At 39.9% G+C, this 21584-nt stretch overlaps 1 protein-coding gene across 8 annotated transcripts in view; it reads left to right on the plus strand.

Moving 5' to 3' along the window:
* ITSN1 (intersectin 1) overlaps positions 1-21584 on the plus strand; it is a 237227-nt gene that overhangs the window by 55761 nt on the left and 159882 nt on the right. For all 8 annotated transcript variants that reach the window (XM_081572905.1, XM_081572901.1, XM_081572900.1 and 5 more), the window contains 3 exons: positions 10895-10954; positions 13104-13196; positions 13973-14036. In XM_081572905.1, coding sequence (XP_081429031.1) covers positions 10927-10954; positions 13104-13196; positions 13973-14036 — 185 coding nt within the window. In that variant the 5' untranslated portion in view covers positions 10895-10926. The remainder of the gene's footprint in view (positions 1-10894; positions 10955-13103; positions 13197-13972; positions 14037-21584) is intronic.

Below are 21584 nucleotides of genomic sequence, written 5' to 3' on the forward strand. Positions count from 1 at the left end.
GAATTATAAATAGCTCTACTGGATTCCACAACATTTAAATCAAATGCAGTCAACTTTACATGTGGAAACATGCTTAAATTGTAATTCTGGATAAACTGAACTGGAATTCGCATTTTGAGAATAAAAGTGGCTTCTCTAAGGTTTTTCGTATTATGAGAAGTTGAACCTTTTTAAAGAAAGTATGAAATTGAGAAAACTTGGAATTTTCTTCTTTTTCAATTTTATTCCAGAGCACAGTGTAATTGTGATTTTTAACAGAAACTTCTAAGTTTCTTTTCTGTACTTTAATGGTACAGCTAGCCACCTCCACTTAAATTGAGTGAAATCCTTAGTAAATGATGAGCAGAGTTCTTTTCAGCTTTTGTCTTTTTTCCCTCAGGCTTAAATATATTTCAGTGTAATTCAGTCAATAAAGTGAAATTAAAAGATTTGAATCATGTATCTGTTGTCTCCTGAAACACTCTGGTTTTCTCTTCGCTGCAGTCTGCTGAGTGTTTAGTGATGCTAATGTCACTGAACAGTTTTTTAGTCCTAAAAGTTCCTTGTGTCATAAATCTTGTCCTGCATAGACGTCCTTTAGGTCACCTACCAGGGCGCAGTTGGCTTTTGTTAATGACTGTATTGTCCTTTACTTTCATTCATGACACTCAGTCACTTTTCATTGATGTTGCAGTAAGGCTTTTCCTTTGGGCATCGCTCGTCCTTTCAGTTCAGTTCAGTTGCTCAGTTGTTTCTGACTCTTTGCGACCCCATGGACTGCAGCATGTCAGGCTTCCCTGTCCATCACCAGTTCCTGGAACTTGCTCAAACTCCTATCCATCGAGTCAGTGATGCCATCCCGTCATCTTATCCTCTGTCATCCCCTTCTCCTCCTGCCTTCAGTCTTTCCCAGCATCAGGGTCTTTTCCAGTGAGTCAGTTCTTCGCATCAGATGGTCAAAGTATTGAAGCTTCAACTTCAGCGTCAGTCCTTCCAATGAATATTCAGGACCGATTTCCTTTAGGACTGACTGGTTTGCTCTCCTTACAGTCCAAGGGACTCTCAGGAGTCTTCTCCAACACCACAGTTCAAAAGCATCAATTCTTTGGTGCTCCGCTTTCTTTATGGTCCAGCTCTCACATCCATACATGACTAGCTTTGACTAGATGGACATCCATACAAAACTATAGCTTTGACTAGACAGACCTTTGTCAGCAAAGTAACGTCTCTCCTTTTTAATATGCTGTCTAGGTTGGTCATAGCTTTTCTTTCAAGGAGCAAGCATCTTTTAATTTCATGGCTGTTCTTTACCCATTGGTAAATAATGTTCAGCTATAGCAGGAGCCAGCCAGCATCTATGCATGGATGAGATTATTAATGCGTTGTCCAATAGATTTCCTTAATCTCCTGATTGGGTAAACACTTACCAGTCCTTAGCAAAGACTCTAATAAGAGATTAAAACAAATCGCCCTGTAGTTTTCCACTTGCTGGCATCAGGACAGTTAGTTGGTCTAGGTGTTGTGCACTGCATCTGTGCAGATATCAAAGATGTGAAGTGCTCCCTGGCTTCATTATTAAAGCTTTGTGCTCATGCTCAGCTACTAGGTCATGTCTGACTTTTGCGAACCCCATGGACTGTAGCCCACCAGGCCCTTCTGTCCATGGAATTCTCCAGGCAAGGATACTGGAGTGGGTTGCCATTTCCTTCTCCATGGGATCTTCTCGACCCCAGCAATTGAACCCGAGTCTTCTGCATTGACGGGTAGATTCCTTACCACTGAGCCACCAAGAAAGCCCTATCAAGGCTTCCATGTAGCCAAACTTCATTTTGATGAGTATATTCAGATGTAGAGCTGTTTAGCAATACTAACACATGGTTGTTTTTTGTACAGCATGCGTATGTTTCATTTCTTCTTTTACTGTGCTCTATAAACTCATATTTAATTTATCTGATTGCAGCTGTTGCACTATTTTTGTGGAATGAGGCTTAAAAATCTGGCAGGAGGCCTTTCTGCTTTCTTGCTCTTTTCAGTGTTACAGCACTGTTTTGCACAATTGATGCTTTCTGGATAGTTTCTTGACTTCTTTTCCAAAACTGAGACTTCCTCTAAGACTTTTCTCTACCTAGCTTTGATCACTGTTCCTGAAGCAGAACTGATAAGACCCTTCCTGGTTGCTGCTTGTATTTAGAGGTTTATAGGTTAATTACCTTAGTGATAAAGGTGAGAGTAGCTAACCAGTACAATGTGTTGATTTAAGACAGGGTGATATCATTTCTGGTGATACAACATGGAAGGTTATTTTATTATTAATATTTTCTTTTAAATGTGCTTGTGCCTTGGCATATGTTGAGAATTCAGTTTTTATTTGGAAGAAAAGCTTTAGATCGTCTCTTCTTAGTGACCGGATTTATCCACATGACACAGAGGACAACGTTTTGTTCTCCCATTACCAAGTTTATTAGTTTTTTTTTTCCCCCATGTGATAAGTGTGTACAGTTACCTGTGAAATTTTCAATTTTTTGTCACTTATTTTTATTTGGGAAGAAACTGAAAAGTGAGTTGATAATAGGTTAAATTTATATAATCTCATTAAATTGGCAGGTAATCTTGAAATTCCAAAAGATCTATGTTTAAAAGAAAATTTAGTCTGAAATGCCTGTCTCCCACTCATTGATTTTTTTTTGATGGTATCTTAGTATAGTTTTTAATTTTATGTTTTAAATTATTTTTTTAATTGGCATATAATTGCTTTGCAGTGTTTTGTTAGTATCTGCTCTACAGTAGTGTGAATCAGCTATATATATACATATCCACTCATTGATTCTTAAGATTATGATGTTTGATTTGGGGTAATCTGCTTTCTTCCAGGAATTACTTTTTCAGCTTTTAGTGCCTTTCAGTGATACTGGTTTCTTTTTTTTTTCAGTGATAACTGTTTGATTCTTAATAACCCTCTTGAAAATGGGACCTTCTGGAAGAAATAAAGTCCCTCACTTATGGAAACTTTGTGAATGGTTATCCTATCTGCAGCTTAGTGTTCTAGAATCTGATTTCTTAAAAACATTAGACAAGCTGTAAGTTAATGACTTACTTTTCAGATGTGACTTGGCAGCTGGTTGGTGGTCTGGAGGTGCCAATAAGCTTCAAAGAGGGGCTGGTTAATTTCCATTTCTCTCTTAAAACAAGAATGCCTTTATCCTGTCTTTTTGCTTTCTGTCCCTCATTTTTCAACCTTGTAGCTATGCTTTGGTTTTGTTGCTCCCTGCTGAATTCTCTCCTATTGCAAATATTAAAATAAGGGTGATTTAGGAGCACTAAGGTTAAAACCTGCTCCATGAGCTCCACAGGCAAGATTCCTTGGCATTTCTCTTTGTGGAACGTAAGCAGGAGTGAATGGACGCGTCGTCTGAAATGCCAGTGTGTGTTGCCAAGAGATGTGCTGACAGCTGGGCCTGACAGTGATTGCTGACCACTGGTCGCTCCTGACCCGTCCCCTTCTCACCTCGGTCCCCTGCCACCACCCCTTCCCCCAACAACGGAAATCTGGGAGGCATGCCTGTTCTCTTTTGAGAGGACAGCTTGAATATTCACTCCAGCTTTTCAGGTAGAACACTGACATTGTCTCTTTGAACTCAGTTCTCTCTTTTATTGGGTTCTTCTCTTACTCGTGAACAAGCTGCACATCCCTTACAGGCCATCTTGTTCAACTTCAAACAGTGGCACATTTAGAAGCTGCATTTGAGGCCCATGACTTCAGACATGACAATTCGGCATTGATCAGGTTGGCTGTATGTTTGGGATTTGTCAGTTCCTTTGTCCACGTATTGTGTGGCTTTCGGTACCTTTTCTCTCTATTTCAAAAGACCTTTGTGTACATCCTGCCTTTATGTGTAATCTTACAGGGCAACTTTCTGCCTTTTGTTCGTCTCTTGCTCGTTCTTCACAGGAGTGGAATTTGGTGTAACGCTTGCTTAAAATGCAGGGTTATAGACTCTTCTAGTTGTTTTCTGTTCATTGCAGACTTTTATTTTTTTTAAATAATAGAGATTTCATTTTATTAAGGTTTTCTAATTTTGAATTCTTAGAGATATAATGGCCTCCAAAAGTAAGAGATATGGGGGGAGTAGTTTTTGTTTTAATTTTAACTTTTGTGATTCCTTTCCATTTTTATTCTAGAATGTGGGAGTGGGATGGGGTGGGATAGTGGTGGTGGTAGTGGTTGAGTATGAGTAGAACAGTGCCTAAAACCAGACCATCACAACTCTCAAATACCAGATAATATCATGATATATTATGTACTTCTGTGTATTCTTGAGAATATTTTTGTACCTTACAAGATATTTTATTGATGCTTATACTTTCATTTTTGTCTCACATTTTGACAGTTTTCCTTTCCTTTCTTTCTCAATGTTTCATTGATGTCAAATTTCCAGAAATTTAAAATTTCTCTTCCGTAACTTGCTGTCCTGTAGATCCTTTAACATAAAACTAAGCCTTTTGAGCAACTTTACAACAGAATTTTAAAAATAATTTTTTATAAGAAATGAATTTAAAATTTATTGCCTTAGTGCCATGAAACTCTATTTCAAATAAATTAGCCTGAATATTGGAAAAGGACACTGTGAACTGCATGTAGGCAATAGACCTGTGAAAATGCAGGCCAGCGATAAAGTTATTTTAAATATGAGGAAGAATAGGTCTCTTGTTTCCTTACCTCTGTGGCTTCTGATACCTTCCAGCCAGCTTGCCTTTCTCTGGCAGCATAAGTAGTTGCCTGCAATCTAGAACTGTTGGAATACTGTAAATTTAAGGCTCCCTTGGTTTGGTAAAGAATCACTCTTTGGCTCAGTGTTTGGTAAAGCTCAGTGATTTGGTTAAGACTTGGTGTTTGGTAGAGAATCCACCTGCCACTGCAGGAGATGAGAGTGTGATCCCTGACTTGGGAAGATCCCCTGGAAGAGGGAATGGCAACCCACTCCAGTATTCTTGCCTGGAAAATTTCATGGACAGAGGAGCCTGGCGGGCTACAGTCCATGGAGTCTCAAAGAATTGGACTGGACTTAGTGACTAAACAACAAAAACAACAACAAAAAGAATAGTAGGGAGAATATAAGCCAATTTGCTTATAAATGTTCCATAGTACCTAAAATACCTTCTCTATACCAAGTATTCTCTGGTTAGGAATGTAGCAACCAACATAGGTCAGTGGTGTGTTCACAGCATAGTTCAAGTCTCTGCCTCTTCTGTAGGCTTTGCTTGTCTAGTTGTTGGGACTTTTCCTTCTTGCTTTAAAAAAAGAATAATTTTTATTGGAGTGTGGTTGCTTTACAGTGTTCTGTTAGTTTCTTTGCTGTGCTGTGCTTCATCGTGTCCAACTCTTTGCGACCCCGTGGACCAGACTCCTCTTGGCGACCCCACCCACCAGTCTCCTCTGTCCATAGGATTCTTCAGGCAAGAATACTGGAGTGGGTCACCATTTCCTCCTCCAGGGGATCTTCCCAACCCTCCTCCAGGGATTGAACCTAGGTCTCTTGCATGTGGGCAGATTCTTTATCGTCTGAGCCACCAGGCAAGCCCAAGAATACTGGAGTGGGTAGCCTATCCCTTCTCCAGGGGATCTTCCCAACCCAGGAATAGAACCAGGGTCTCCTGCATTGCAGGTGGATTCTTTACTAGTTGAGCTACCAGGGAAGCCCCTGTTAGTCTCTACTGTACAACAAAATGAATCAGCCATACATATACATGTATCCCCTCCCGTTTGGACTTCATTCCCACTCAGGTCACCGCAGTGCATTAAGTAAAGTTCCCTGTTCAGTTCAGTTCAGTCACTCAGTCGTGTCCAACTCTTTGCGACCCCATGAATTGCAGCACACCAGGCCTCTCTGTCCATCACCAACTCCCGGAGTCCACCCAAACCCATGTCCGTCGAGTCAGTGATGCCATCCAACCATCTCATCCTCTGTCGTCCCCTTCTCCTCCTGCCCCCAATCCTACCAAGCATCAGGGTCTTTTCCAATGAGTCAACTCTTCGAATCAGGTGGCCAAAGTATTGGAGTTTCAGCTTCAACATCAGTCCTTCCAATGAACACCCAGGATTGATCTCTTTTAGGATGGATTGATTGGATCTCCTTGCAGTCCAAGGGACGCTCAAGAGTCTTCTCCAACACCACAGTTCAAAAGCATCAATTCTGGGGTGCTCAGCTTTCTTCACTGTCCAACTCTCACATCCGTACATGACCACTGGAAAAACCATAGCCTTGACTAGACGGACTTTTGTTGGCAGAGTAATGTCTCTGCTTTTAAATATGCTATCTAGGTTGGCCATAACCTTCCTTCCAAGGAGTAAACGTCTTTTAATTTCATGGCTGCAGTCACCATCAGCAGTGATTTTGGAGCCCAAAAAAATGAAGTCTGACACTGTTTCCACTGTTTCCCTATCTATTTCCCATGAAGTGATGGGACCAGATGCCATGATCTTAGTTTCCTGAACGTTGAGCTTTAAGCCAACTTTTTCACTCTCCTCTTTCACTTTCATCAAGAGACTCTTTAGTTCTTCTTCACTTTCTGCCATAAGGGTGGTGTCATCCGCATATCTGAGGTTATTGATATTTCTCCCGGCAATCTTGATTCCAGCTTGTGTTTCTTCCAGCCCAGCATTTCTCATGATGTACTCTGCATATAAGTTAAATAAGCAGGGTGACAATATACAGCCTTGACGTACTCCTTTTCCTATTTGGAACCAGTGTGTTGTTCCATGTCCAGATCTAACTGTTGCTTCCTGACCTGCATACAGGTTTCTCAAGAGGCAGGTCAGGTGGTCTGGTATTCCCATCTCTTTCAGAATTTTCCACAGTGTATTGTGATCCACGCAGTCAAAGGCTTTGGCGTAGTCAATAAAGCAGAAATAGATGTTTTTATGGAACTCTCTTGCTTTTTCGATGATCCAGCGGACGTTGGCAATTTGATCTCTGGTTCCCCTGCCTTTTCTAAAACCAGCTTGAACATCTGGAAGTTCACGGTTCACGTATTGCTGAAGCCTGGCTTGGAGAATTTTGAGCATTACTTTACTAGCATGTGAGATGAGTGCAAATGTGCGGTAGTTTGAGCATTCTTTGGCATTGCCTTTCTTTGGGATTGGAACGAAAACTGACCTTTTCCAGTCCTGTGGAGTTCCCTGTGCTATACAGTATATTCTCATCAGTTATCTATTTTATGCATAGTTGAATAGTGTATATGTACAACCCCAGTCTCCCAAGTCCTCTCACCCGTTTTGCTTCTTAATATAAGATGATTCTAAGATTTTGTGAGAGCGTGGGCATTAATTAAGTGTAAAAACAGATATTGTATGTTCATAATCTCATTTTGGTCTTTCGATCACTAATCCTTAACTAAGTCCTGGTTTGGTGATTAGAATTGTGCTAATTACTGGAATTGTGTAATTGTGAGGATTTCTTTTTCTGTGAATGAGTATACATTTGAATTAACTCATCTCAATACTTGTTTTTATATTTACCTATTCCCCCCCTTTAATTTTATAACATGTTAGAAAATTTGCAAACCTCCAGGAAGTTAGGAAGAATTTTATGACATACCTATTTTTAAAGATGTTTTACAAAGTTTATTTAATATAAAGTTAAAAGTTTTAAATTATGCCAGTGATTGAGTTTAGAACTTTTATTCCTCATGATTAATTTTACCTTTTTTTTTTTTAGTATTTTAGTGTGCTAGAGACCAATTATGCATGTTTTGTATTTTGTTTTTTGAAGTCATTTAATATTTTTTGAGTAATCTCCCCTTATGATAGCAAAATACTGAATCAAATAATAAATATATTTTAACAGTTTTTATGCAAAATGACATTTTAATAAATACTGTTTTAAGGATGACCTACCACTTTTATAAATATACATTTACAGAAGTATCTTCTACTTTAAATACATTAAAATTTGAATTTAATGTAAATATTGAAATTCAGAATCATATTTATTTTGTAACTTTCTGTGATTAGCTCCCCTTTCTGAAGCTGAAATGAAGAAAGGTTAAAGACTTTTCTCAAACATGTTTTAGCTTTTGGCTTAAATATTCTAACATTTAGCCAAACTTTTCAAACTACTATTTACTATTTCTTGATTGCTCAATATTTACTCCGAGTGTTTTTCTATTTTTTATATGTAAATATAGGAATGTTTGCCTCACTTTAAAAAAATATAAGTAAGACCAGCCATGTGTTTTTGAAAGATTTTTAATAACTTGGGGAAGTGAAAGTTGCTCAGTCATGTCCAACTCTTTGCAATGGAATTGTCCAGGCCAGAATACTGGAGTGGCTAGCCATTCCCTTCTCCAGGGGATCTTCCCAACCCACGGATTGAGCCCAGGTCTCCTGGATTGCAGGGGGATTTTTTTACCAGTTGAGCCACCAGGGAAGCCCAAGAATACTGGAGTGGGTAACCTATCCCTTCTCTAGTGGAACTTCCCAACCCAGGAATCGAACCGGGGTCTCCTGCATTGGACAGGATTCTTTATACCAGCTGAGCTACCAGGGAAGCCCAACTTGGGGAAAGTATGTATTATAATGTAAAGTGTGCAAGAGAAGGAAACAGTTTATATTTATAGAGAAAAGGCTACAGGAAATAGAAATGCTAAGTATTAATAAAGTTGGGCGGACAGACTTGTGTCATGGTCCTGCCTTCTCTGATGAAGGACAGATCTTCCCCAGAAGTATTGCATCAGCTGGTGAGCTTTCTGCACTTGTTCTGAGACAATGGCCCTGCATCCCTGCTTCCTTAGGGAGAAGAACACCCATCCCTGATTTCCTTTATGTAGATGCCTACGTTCCTGTGTGTTTTCATTGTAGATCAGCAGTCCCCAACCTTGACACCAGGGACCAGTTTCATGGAAGACAGTTTTTCCACAGAGGGAAATAGTTTCAGGATAATTCTTACTTCTTTTATTATTACATTGTGATATATAATGAAATGATTATCCCACTCACCATAATGCAGACTCAGTGGGAGCCCTGAGCTTGTTTTCCTGCAACTAGATGGTCCCATCTGGGGATAATGAGAGACAGTGACATCTGAAGTGTCCTTGCTTATGTCTCGTCTACTCCATAATCTCGTGCTTCACAAAGATAGGATGCTGGAAATGGAAGCAGGCTTTTCAGTGCTTTTATGGCAATTTCAGGATATTCTGCCTTGACTTCAATCCAGAACATGTGGAGAGTTCAAGTTGTCTCAAACATACCTCTAAGGCCACGGTCATTTGCGATCTCAAGCCGTAATATGAGTGATGGGGAGTGGCTGTGAATACAGATGAAGCTTGGCTTGCTTGCCCACTGCTCACAGTATCAGTCTTTGGCTGAGGGATTATAGATAGCTGTATAACCCCTGTTATAGATAGCTCACCTTAGCTGCTGAAATCCCATTGTATGGGTTGAACTTCTGCCTTCACTCACTCCTTTTTTGTGTTTTTAAACCACACTGTTAGTTTTTTTTTTTTTTTTGAATATAAGACTTTCAACTTCCATTTGGTAAATGCTTACACTTGACTTTTTTGTACAAAAATAAAAGCTTTTTGGACTTATCTGCAAAATTCTGTTGAGCTTATTCCCCACATTCAGTTTCCTTGTGGTCTGCTTTGACACTTTAAAACAACAAACCCGCTGGTTTCCCTTCTGTGGTCTTTTTTGTCTACCAGTGCGTTTATTGTTTGGGACAGTACACCCACCCCCCCAGCTTCACTCTGGTTAGTTTTCCAGGCTAACTACTTCGCAAATGTTCCATTAAGTTCTCTTTATTTATTTATTCATGACAATGCTGGGTCTTCATTGCTGCGCAGGCTTTTCTCTAGTTGTAATGAGCGGGGCCACTCTCTAGTTGAGGTGAGCAGGGGCTACTGTTCAGTGTGGCACACAGGCCTCTCATTACGATGGCTTCTCCTGTTTCAGAGCGCAGGCTCTAAGCACCAGGGCTCAAAAGTTGTGGTGCCCAGGCTTATTTGCTCCAAGGCATGTGAAATCTTCCCAGACCAAGATCTAACCTGTGTCCCCTGCATTGGCAGCTGGATTCCTATCCACTGTACCATCAGGGAAGTCCTAAAAATGGAACTTCTTTAATAGTTTGTGTTCAGATTTTTTTGTTTTAGGTTTTTTTTTTTTTTCCCCTCACTCCTCACAGCATGTACTTGGGCTTCCCAGGTAACTCAGTGGTAAAGAATCTGCCTGCCAGTGTAGGAGTCGTGGATTTGATCCCTGGGTCGGCAGTATCCCCTGAAGGAGGAAATGGCAAGCCACTCCAGTATTCTTAACTGGAATATTGCACAGACAGAGGAGCCTGGTGGGCTACAGTCCATGAGGTCGCAAAGAGTCAGACAGGACTGAGAACATCCTGTGTGTGTGTGTTCTCAAAAATGAAGTGGGCCTACTGCTTCAGGAAAAATGACTGCCAGGATTTGTTGCTGATGATAACAGTTCATGGGGTCGCAGAGTCACCAAAAAAAGAGAAGATAAGACAGTGCACTTCATGTACTAGTGTTAATAAAAAAGAGCAGTTGTTGTAACCATCAAGCAGATGGGCTAGTATATGTGATGGTTAGGGAAAAGATAGATTTAAAAAATAGCAAATATAACAATGCAATGAGTGGGGTAATAGTATGGGAACATTCACCAGACTGAAACTTTCTTGTTGCCCTAGAGGCTTTCATCCACATTCCTTAGTGCTCATCACTGCACCTGGAACTAAGAAATGTACAGAGAAGGAATGAATGAATGAACCCTTAGTTGTAACCTTCATTTGCAGTGTTATCCCCTAACTCCAGCGTCAGTCTTCAGTTCATTAAAGTTAGCCTGTTAGTGTGTTTGTAAGTACCTAGAAGTGAAGTTTTCATAAACTTAAATGTTGCGTTTCAATTACAGGCGTCGATTAGCAAGGTGAAAGTAACAGAACCATGGCTCAATTTCCCACACCTTTTGGTGGTAAGTTTTCAAAGATTTTTCCTTTTTTTTTTAACGTACTTTGGAACTGTATTTTTAAAAACTTAGTATTACGGCAGATTTCAAATATTCACATAAGTAGAGGGAGTAGTATAATCAACCTGTCACATAGTTTTAGTGATTATCAGTCAACTTACGGTCAGTATTGTTTCACCTGGATTCTTTTGAGCACCTCGCATAGATATCACATCATTTCATCCACAAATGGTTTAGTGGACGTTTCTAAAAGGTAACACTTTTAAAGATATAACTACAATACTGTTACCACTCCTGTGAAACTTATAGTAATTCCATAATGTCCTCAACTGTCAAGTCACTGTTAAAAATTGCCCTGATATTCCTTAGGTATTATTTTTTTTGTTACAGCTGGTTGGTTCAACTCAGGATCTGAACAACACATAGTAAAATTAGTTCATGTGTCTCCTTAGTTGCTTTGTTAGTGAACCCCCTCATCTCTCTTTTTTTTTCCCCTGCAATTTATTTGTTTAGGTGACAGGGTCATTTATATTCTGTACTTTGTTTGGAAGATCGGATTTGAAGCATGGAATTTTTGTTTTACTTTAGTTTATCTATTTGAAACATCAATCTGCACAAAATTTGTCTTTCAGGTAATCTTTCCTAAGATTATTAGGAAAGTGTCAAATGTTGGTTTCACTTACTGGCCATGTTTTATTTTGTTTTAAAGAGTGCATGCCATATTACTGAGTATCTCTTGGCAGCTGTCACACCCGGTCACCATGAAGAGAGTAAGGCAGCCCAAAGCCTCATTCCTGTGATCACATCAGGAAAAGTCTCTGTGGGATTCTTAAGTGCAGAAATCTGCAATCTTTTCAAAACCATTTGTGTTGCTATTTTATTTTTTGTTTTGTCTTTGCCCCCCTTCTTAATCACTGAGCACATTTTTGGTTTGTTTGTTTGTTGGAGTTTGCCTTTACTTAATGAGTTTTGACAGGGCCCCAGATGTTGAGGACTGTAGGACCTGTGAGGGGTCTGGGATCTGTGAGGGATCTGTCTGGGTCACCCTCTCATCCCTGATATCTATCACAGTGCCTGGCGCATACAAGACATTCAGCAAGTACATTTCCAGTGGCGGAGTGAATTGCTGCTCTGACTATCACTGTCATACCAGACCTGCACCTTTACATATTGTCTGTTCCTACTATTTGGGAAAACGTCTGAACTTCTGAAAGCCTTTTTCCTATGTAATCGAGAGTTATTTTGGTGAATTCTTGTGAGGAGACCTCGTACTAAAGTGGGCTCCCCTCGTGGCTCAGATGATAAAGAATCTGCCTCCAATCCAGGAGACGTGGGTTTGATCCCTCGATTGGGCAGATCCCCTGGAGAAGGGAATGGCTACCCACTCCAGTATCGTTGCCTGGAGAATCCCATGGACAGAGGAGCCCGGTGGAGCCCTAAAGTGAGGACAGTCTCATAAATGAGGGGCCATCTGGTCAGTCCAAGAGTTGAAACTGAAGAACTTAACCCTGTTTCCTCTGGTTCGTCATTGTTTCTTTTTTTTTTGTAGGATACCCATTTCCCATTTTTAAAATCAGCTTCCATGAGTTATAATCTACATTCTGTAAAAGTTACTACAGTCTAGTATTTGAGTATTTTTATCACTCCAAAAAGATTTTCATGGAATCAACTAGAATACAAATTTAGTGAAACTCAATTTTTCCATAACTTTCACAAAGAATGTGTGTTAATATCTTTTTTTTTCTTGCTTTACTCTTTACTTTTCTCTTTTTTTTCTTTAAAAAGTTATCTTATTGCAATATAGTTGATTTACAGTGTTGTGTTAGTTTCTGCTGTACAACAAAGTGAATCAGTTACACATATACTTATATCTACTCTTTTCTAGATTCTTTTCCCGTATAGGACATTCCAGAGTATTGAGTAGAGTTTCCAGTGCCGTATAGTTCTTATTATTGTCTATTATACATGTGGTGCCATGTATATATCTACTCTTTGTTTTCTCACTTTATGTTCACAACTTCCAAGGACAAACAGATGGTAATTTTTCAAATGGTTTATAATATACTGACCATATAAGTGCTGTGGAAACTGTGTGTGAGCACGTTGTTTTTCTTTTTCCATTGAATAATTCCTTTGTCTTTTCTTTGGCTTGTAGGTAGCCTGGATATTTGGGCCATAACTGTAGAGGAAAGAGCAAAGCATGATCAACAGTTCCATAGTTTAAAGCCAATATCTGGATTTATTACTGGTAATTGGAGTCAGTATTTTTACATTTTTACTTACCATAGTGCATATATCTATGGAAAATCTATTATGCAGAGTGAAGGTGGGCATCTGTGACCAAGAGTATACTTTACTTATTTTAACTTAACCTGGATTCTGTATTTTCACAGTTACTTTTCCTCCAATGCACTCAAGCCTTTCTGCAATTTTTAATGGATGCCAAGTCACTGTTTTAGACATACCACTGGTGGGAATTGGTTAAATTAATGGATCACATTCTTTAAGTAATTGTAGCATTGGAGTGGGTCCTTGAGTAACAACACTTCCTTGAACTTGGCTTGAGAAACTTGAGTAAATTAAGAGATATGAACATTTAATAATCGTTGTTACTCATTCTCCATTAATATGTTATCAGTACCAAATATTTGAAGTGTAGGTAAATGGGAATAACAAAAGAACTCTTTTGTAAAGTAGAAGTATGGGTCATCAGTTTCTTGGGGATTCCTGTAGGTATACTTTGTCATAATATGTAGCTGTTACCATTTTAATTACTAGTAGGTTTATTAACATAGACAGTCTACCCTTACGTAATGGTAGACACTTTTTTTTTAAGTGTTACGTTCTAAAGTCAATGCCGATGTATTCATTTTATTGTTACTTATAAACTTACCATCTGGCTTTTAAAATGTATTAAGTTTCTTATTTACTAGATTATTAGCGTCTTTCATTTTTGTAATTTTGACACAGGAGATTTCTGTCATCCACTATTTTCTTCTAAAACTTTATCCATTTAATTTGCAGGTGATCAAGCTAGAAACTTTTTTTTTCAATCTGGGTTACCTCAACCTGTTTTAGCACAGATATGGTAAGTTGGAGCTTCATATATACAGAAGGTTATAAAAAAAAAAAATAGTTCAGTAATATCTAATCTTAATTTCTTAAATTATAAAAGGAAAACATGTATCTCTAGTCGGAAATATGCTCCCACCTCCCCAGAGAAATACTTCCGAAAAGTATCTTTCTGATATGGAACTTAAAAAAGAAAAAGTGGTGACATTTGCAAGATAACACTGTTGTAAATTTGACTTCCCAGTTGAGAAATCTACATTTTGATATTTTCTCACCAATTTTTTTGGCTTCTTTCACATCACCCATACTCAATTGAGTGGCCCACATTTCTTGGTTTATAATGTGATGGTATTGTATCTTTCATTGAATAAAATGCAAAGAAAATATTTGAGGCTGAATAGGGAAATAACCAATGAAAGAATGAAAAAACCCAGTATTTATTACAATGTTGTACAAGGTGAGCACATAATACATATTGGTGAATCCCTTGATTAACTGGCACAAATAAGCACTCAGTCTTTTGAAACTATAGGAAAGAGAGTGAATGAAAAAGAATGGCAAAGTTTGGAACATGTATTTATTCTCTCCCTGTCAGTCTCAGTTTTCAAATCTAGAAAATGGGAAGATGCATATTTATTGATAGGAGTATGTAGTGGTTTAGCCGAGAAACTGTATACAAAGACCTTAGTGTGGGCCCTGGCACATTGCTGGTCCTCAAAACAAAACTTCAGTAAGGTACCTGCTGTCATCATCAGGGATTGGGTGTTCCACGTTGACTGAATTATCCAACTAATTGCTTGGCCCCTTAGTTAATTAACTTTAAAATATTTTTAATTTTATGGAAATTTATGAAGTTGATGTAGTTCCTTATTGCCTTTAAGTGGAGTCTACAATACATAAGCCTGATTATAAGTATCATCAGTATGAACATGATTTACTGTGCTCTGACATAACAAAACTTACATGGGAAATTATGTATTATTTCTGTGTGGATATACTTGAATTGAAACTAAATGATACCCAGATTCCTGTCCTTTTTTGGGTGTCTCCTTTTTTTCTTTTTCCTGGTTGTCAGCATATTGGCTGCCAGACTGTCCTTTTTAACCATTATACCCTTCTTGTACTAAGTTCTCATCTATTTGAAGCAGAAAAATCAAACAAGGTTTTTGAAATGAAGTAAAGTAACAAGTAGAGAGAAAAACACACAAAGAGAGGTAGACAGACAGAACACTCATGTATGTGTGAACACAGGGTCACTGACATGTTGGTAAAATGTGCTGAGTTACTTCAGTCGTGTCCAACTCTTTGCGACCCTATGAACTGTAGCCCGCCAGATTCTTCTGTCCATGGGATGCTCCAGGCAAGAATACTGGAGTTAATTGTCATGCTCCCCTCCAAGGGATCTTCCCAACCCAGGGATCGAACCTGCATCTCTTGTCTCCTGCACTGGCAACCCTGCTAAGTGCCTAAGTCTAAATGCGACAGACTTGTGACGTCCACGTTAAACTTCTGCTCTGTGTTCTTTCTGGTGGTTGCATTTCATACCATCAGCCAAGATCACTCACTAGACTCTTCTTTTTCCAGATTTAATTTCTTTCGTTGAATTCTGCTTCTATACTGTATTTACAATCTGTGAAGGTTCATTCAAGAAGCAGGCTTGTGATGAATACTCTTCTGCAAGGAGATCTCACTTAACATTTGTTCACTCAGCAGTGGAAAAGTATCTCTCAGATGTCTACTGTGGACCAATGACTGTTGCAAGTGCTGGGAACATAGCTGTGAACAAAAGTGACACAATTTATGCTTTCCTAGAGATTGTAATCCAGTGGAAGGAGATGGTCAATAACAGCATAAAAAGTGTCACATGTTAATAAGTGTAATGGAGAAAAACAAAGCATTATTTAATAAATTTCACTTCTTTCAATTAAGACAGTTAGTTTTCCAAACTTTTTTTTTTGGTGGAGGGATTGGGGTGGGACATGGAGGAATTCCCTGGAAGTCCAGAGCTTACAACTCTGCACTTCCACTTCTGGGGGCCTGGATTTGATTCCTGGTCACTTCCAGATGTTCAAGGTGCTTTTAGAAAAGGCAGAGGAACCAAAGATCAAATTGCCAACATCCACTGGATCATCGAAAAAGCAAGAGAGCTCCAGAAAAACATCTATTTCTGCTTTATTGACTATGCCAAAGCCTTTGATTGTGTGGATCACAATAAACTGTGGAAAATTCTGAAAGAGGTGGGAATACCAGACCACCTAATCTGTCTCTTGGGAAACCTGTATGCAGGTCAGGAAGCAACAGTTAGAACTGGACATGGAACAACAGACTGGTTCCAAATAGGAAAAGGAGTACATCAAGGCTGTATATTGTCACCCTGCTTATTTAACTTAAATGCAGAGTACATCATGAGAAATGCTGGACTGGAAGAAGCACAAGCTGAAATCAAGATTGCCAGGAAAAATATCAATAACCTCAGATATGCAGATGACACCACCCTTATGGCAGAAAGTGAAGAGGAACTAAAAAGCCTCTTGATGAAAGTGAAAGAGGAGAGTGAAAATTTTGGCTTGAAGCTCAACATTCAGAAAACTAAGATCATGGCATCCGGTCCCATCACTTCATGGGAAATAGATAGGGAAACAGTGGAAACAGTGTCAGACTTTATTTTTGGGGGCTCCAAAATCACTGCAGATGGTGATTGTAGCCATAAAATTAAAAGACGCTTACTCCTTGGAAGGAAAGTTTTGAGCAACCTAGATAGCATATTAAAAAGCAGAGACATTACTTTGCCAACAAAGGTCTGTCTAGTCAAGGCTATGGTTTTTCCAGTGGTCATGTATGGATGTGAGAGTTGGACGGTGAAGAAAGCTGAGCACCGCAGAATTGATGCTTTTGAACTGTGGTGTTGGAGAAGACTCTTGAGAGTCCCTTGGACTGCAAGGAGATCCAACCAGTCCATCCTAAAGGAGATCAGTCCTGGGTGTTCATTGGAAGGACTGATGTTGAAGCTGAAACTCCAATACTTTGGCCACCTCATGCAAAGAGTTGACTCATTGGAAAAGACCCTAATGCTGGGTAGGATTGGGGGCAGGAGGAGAATGGGACGACAGAGGATGAGATGGTTGGATGGCATCACCAACTCGATGGACATGGGTGTGGGTGGGCTACCGGAGTTGATGATGGACAGGGAGGCCTGGTGTGCCTCGATCCATGGGGTCACAAAGAGTTGGACACAACTGAACGGCTGAACTGAACTGAACAGGGGACTGAGGTGCCACAAGCCAAAAAAAAAAAAGAACAAAACAAAACTGTTTTTTTCTGTTTCTGTTTTGTTTACCAGAGTCAGGTCAGTTCAGTTCAGTCGCTCAATTTTTGCCAACTTTTTCTTTTCATTGTGAAAAATTGTATTAACAGTGAAGATAATGAGTTGGCAGACTTAGGTTAAATACAGAATGTTTTTTATCTTTAGTTTCTTTTCTGACATTTTGTTCAATTTGTGATGGCCTATTTTAGTTTCATCAAGAATTACTACTAGAGGGAAGAAACAAAACAAAACACACTTACACACCTACTGGGTCTTCCATGGTGGTCCAGTGGCTAAGATTCCACGTTGTCAACGCAGGGGGCTGGGGCTTGATCCCTGGTTGGGGAACTGGAGCCCACATGCTGCAACTAAGACCCCTCCTGGCCAAACAAAAACCCAAAAAACACACCTCTAAGTGTCTTTTCCCAAAAGAAATATCTTTGAAAGGTCATTATAAATTTTATGAGTCACAGATGTCCTGCTAAGCTGCTGGAATGGTGTGATGCAGAGTATGAGGAAGATCTGTCTTTCAGCACCGGCTTCTTCAGGGCTTCCCAGGTGGCTCAGTGGGTAAAGAATCCACCTGCCAATGCAGGAGACTCAGGATACGCAAGTTTGATTCCTGGGTCGTGAAGATCCCCTGGAGGAGGAAATGGCAACCCACTCCAGTATTCTTGCCTGGAGAATCCCATGGACAGAGGAGCCTGGCGGGCTACAGTCCATGGGATTGCAAAGAGTCAAGACACAACTGAGCAACTGATCATACACAGTAAAAATGCTTATTCCCTTTGTAAGCCTGAGCAGTACTTCAGCTCTTCATATTTCGGTTTTTAAGTTTATAAATAACAGTTGACCTGATGAAGTAGGTTTTCCTCCCTATCTTTGATACGAATCTTGTGTTCTCACAGGGTTTTTCTGATGGGGTCAAGGGGAAGGCACCCCCCCCTTTTGGTAGAGGAGTGGCTTTGAGTCTAGAGTTTTAGGCAGTCCCTGTGCCACTCCTCTGGAGAAGAAAATTTTTGGATTGAGAATTAGGAACTTTTTCTAGTTTCTCTTTCTCTTTGCGCCTTTCTTTCTTGGCTCTAGACCACAGTTGGAATGTAGAGGTGATGGGGACTGCTGGGGAATATCTCTTAGAATTCATGTAGAAACTGTACTCCAGTTAATTTATTTATGAGCTTTGGAACTATAACCTACTAATTGTTTGGAGATACGTATCCATCCAGTCCAGTTGCTAATTAAGAATACAGGAAATCCTGAATTCCCCCTCAGAGGACGGAATCAAGTCACTGTGTTTAAAGCCAAATTATAACAGTTAGCAAAGATGATTCATCTCCCTAGAAATTGCCTTACTACTAAGGAGCTGAAAGGAAAGCCACCAACATCCTCTTATCTTTTTGGCAACTTAAATGCTTAACATCATTCCAACGTTAGGCTGGTGCAGAGACAGGAAAGAACAAAGCAGAGAACAATGGACAAGAGCCTTGAACAGAAGGAAGGTAGAGGACAAAGAGACTGAATGAGGGCTTTGGAATCAGAGGTGGTAAGGGCCATGGAAAGGGGGGGTAGAAGCTGTTAAGGAGCGAAATGAGGGGAAGAGAGGGAGCACTGCTTGGAAACGGGCCCCGAGAGAGGAGGAGGAAGCCAGAGGCAGAAATTAGTGGCGGGGATCAGGGCAAATACCCTTTAGGATACCATGTTAGGAACCTCTAAGCATATGTCGGGAGGGCCTTCAGCCCCCAGCAAGATCAGTTTGCTAATGTCCCTGGCCCTCCCAAAAGTCATCGAGGACATTCCTAAGTCTTCACCATCTCAGTTCATGGCCATGAGCCTCTCTCCAGCTGGTGGGAGCCATGCCTGATTGCTCTCCTTTCGTTACCCTGCACAACGAGTCTATCAGCGTATACTTTTGACCCCATTACAGACTGTATCCCCAATCTGGCCCCTGACTTTCTGTCTCCTTTGCTGCCATCCTAATTTGTCACAGTGGGCCGAATAACTGTGCCCAGGATCTGACCGTCCTGACTGGCGACTCTCTTTCACACTTGTCCCTTTAGATTCCATTCTCCAAGCAGCAACGCAACAATCTTTCAAAAAAGTAAATCCCCCCCCCCCAAAAAAAAGGTAAATCCATTGAAAACTCTTCATTGACAAGAAAACCCAAAGTCATTACCAAAGCCATAGGCCCATGTGAACTGGGCTCTTGGCTGTTTCCTTCTTCTCTTATTTTGTACTATTTCCGTCTTAATTTTTTGCACTCCGGTTTTACTGACCTTCTTTTTGTTCTCTAAACGCCTCAGGGTCATTGCACTTGGCATCTCCTCTTCCTATCATACAGCTCTTCTAGATCCTTGCATCTCTGGCTGATTACCATCAGGTTTCGATTCATGGGTCACCTTCCCTGAGAAGGGCTTCCTGAGCACTTGTCTAAAGTACTTCCCTCTCAGTTTTGGATGGACATGTACACAGGGCTGCACTTAAAATGGACAACCAGCAAGGACCTACTGTATAGCACAGAGAAGCCTGCTCAGTGGGATGTGTCAGCCTGGATGGGAGGCGAGTTTGGGGAAGAACGGATACATGTATATGCATGGCTGAGTTCCTTGGCTGGTCACCTGAAACTATCACAACATTGTTACTGAATCAGCTATACCCCGATACAAAATAAAAAGTTAAAAAGGTAAACAAATAAAATGGTTCCCTCTCCCCACCTGTTCCTGCCAGCATCTTCTCTTTCCCAATTCTTTGCTTTATTTCTTTTCTTTCTTTTTTAAAGATTTTTTGATGTGAGCCAGTCTTTATTGAATTTGTTCCAATATTGCTTCTGTTTTATGTTTTGGTGGATTTTTTGGCCACGAGGTATGTGGAATCTTAGCCAGGTATCGAACCTACACCCACTATCTTGAAAGGCAAGGTCCTAACTGCTGGACCGCCAGGGAAGTCCCCTGGCTTTATTTCTTAATAGCACTTAGCAATATGTGGAGTAATCTGACTGGTTTTCTTGTGGAGTGTCTGCTTACACTGAAACAAGGGCAGGAACTTTGCCTGTCTTTACCTTAGTTGTAAGCCCAGTTCCTGAATGGAGACCTTAGTAAGTGATCTTTTCAAAAAATATTTTTTTGAAAATTCCCTGGCCATCTAGTGGTTAGGACTGTGCACTTTCACTGCAGTGACCCGAGTTCAGTCCCTAGCTGGGGAACTAAGATCCCACAAGCTATGCTGCGAGGCCAAAATTTTTTGTTGTTGTTGGGTGAATAAGCAAAGAGATGGTGAGTGACTGGACCAGATTAATCTGGATGGGGGAGGTGAGCAGCCTGCGATGAGCCTTTGTGGATGAGGTGGCCTCCTAAAGGAACTGTCTGAAGCAGTGAATAAGATGGATCGGAGTCAGGCCCTTCTTTCCCCCGAATCCTGTGATACAGACAAGGTAAGTTTCAGAAGGGCTATATGCCTGTCCGCCACAAACCCCAACGCTATTCAGTGGCGTTCAAGGTTATGTCATAGTTCTTTTGTTTACAGACTGAGGATGTGTGAACTACTGTGTTCAGAAGTTACTTGAATAAGTTTTTTTCCTCCTCTGTGGACGTGTACTCATTCAAAATGCTACTAGGTTTATTTATATTTTTGTTATTGTTGTTGTTTTGTTTTTAATTAATTTTTATTGAAATATAGTTGATTTACAGTGTTGTGTTAGTTTCTGCTATACAGCAAAGTGAACCAGTTAATATATAAACATACATCCACTCTTTTTAAGATTCTATTCCCATATAGGTCATTACAGAGTACGGAGTAGAGTTCTCTGTGATATACAACAGGTCCTTATTAGTTATCTGTTACATATATCGTAGTGTGTATATGTCAATCCCAATCTACCAGCTTACCCGCCCCCCGCCGACCCCAGGTTTATTTGGTTTAGTTTTTATTCAGTTTAGGGATCTGCTCTCATCTTTGTGGACTTCATTTTATTTTTTGAATATGTAACACATTGACAAGGTTCCAAAAGCTTATTATCCTTTCGTTATTTATTTCTGTGGGAAAAAGCATGTCCATTATATGTATGAGAATTTATATTTAAATTATTTCCTCTTCCTTCTACTTTGAAAGGAACCTCCTGTAAATGTTCTTTTGTTCTTTTCTCTTCTCACTTAACAGCATATCCTAGAAATCACTCATATCATTGCATAGAGATCTTTATTTTCTTTTTATAGTTATGTAATACTTATTGTGGATGGTATACCATAGTTTATTCAACCAGTCTCC

Source organism: Giraffa tippelskirchi, chromosome 2 (genome assembly GCF_054371585.1).
Source record: "Giraffa tippelskirchi isolate mGirTip1 chromosome 2, T2T-mGirTip1v1.2.pri, whole genome shotgun sequence".
Taxonomy (NCBI): Eukaryota; Metazoa; Chordata; class Mammalia; order Artiodactyla; family Giraffidae; genus Giraffa; species Giraffa tippelskirchi.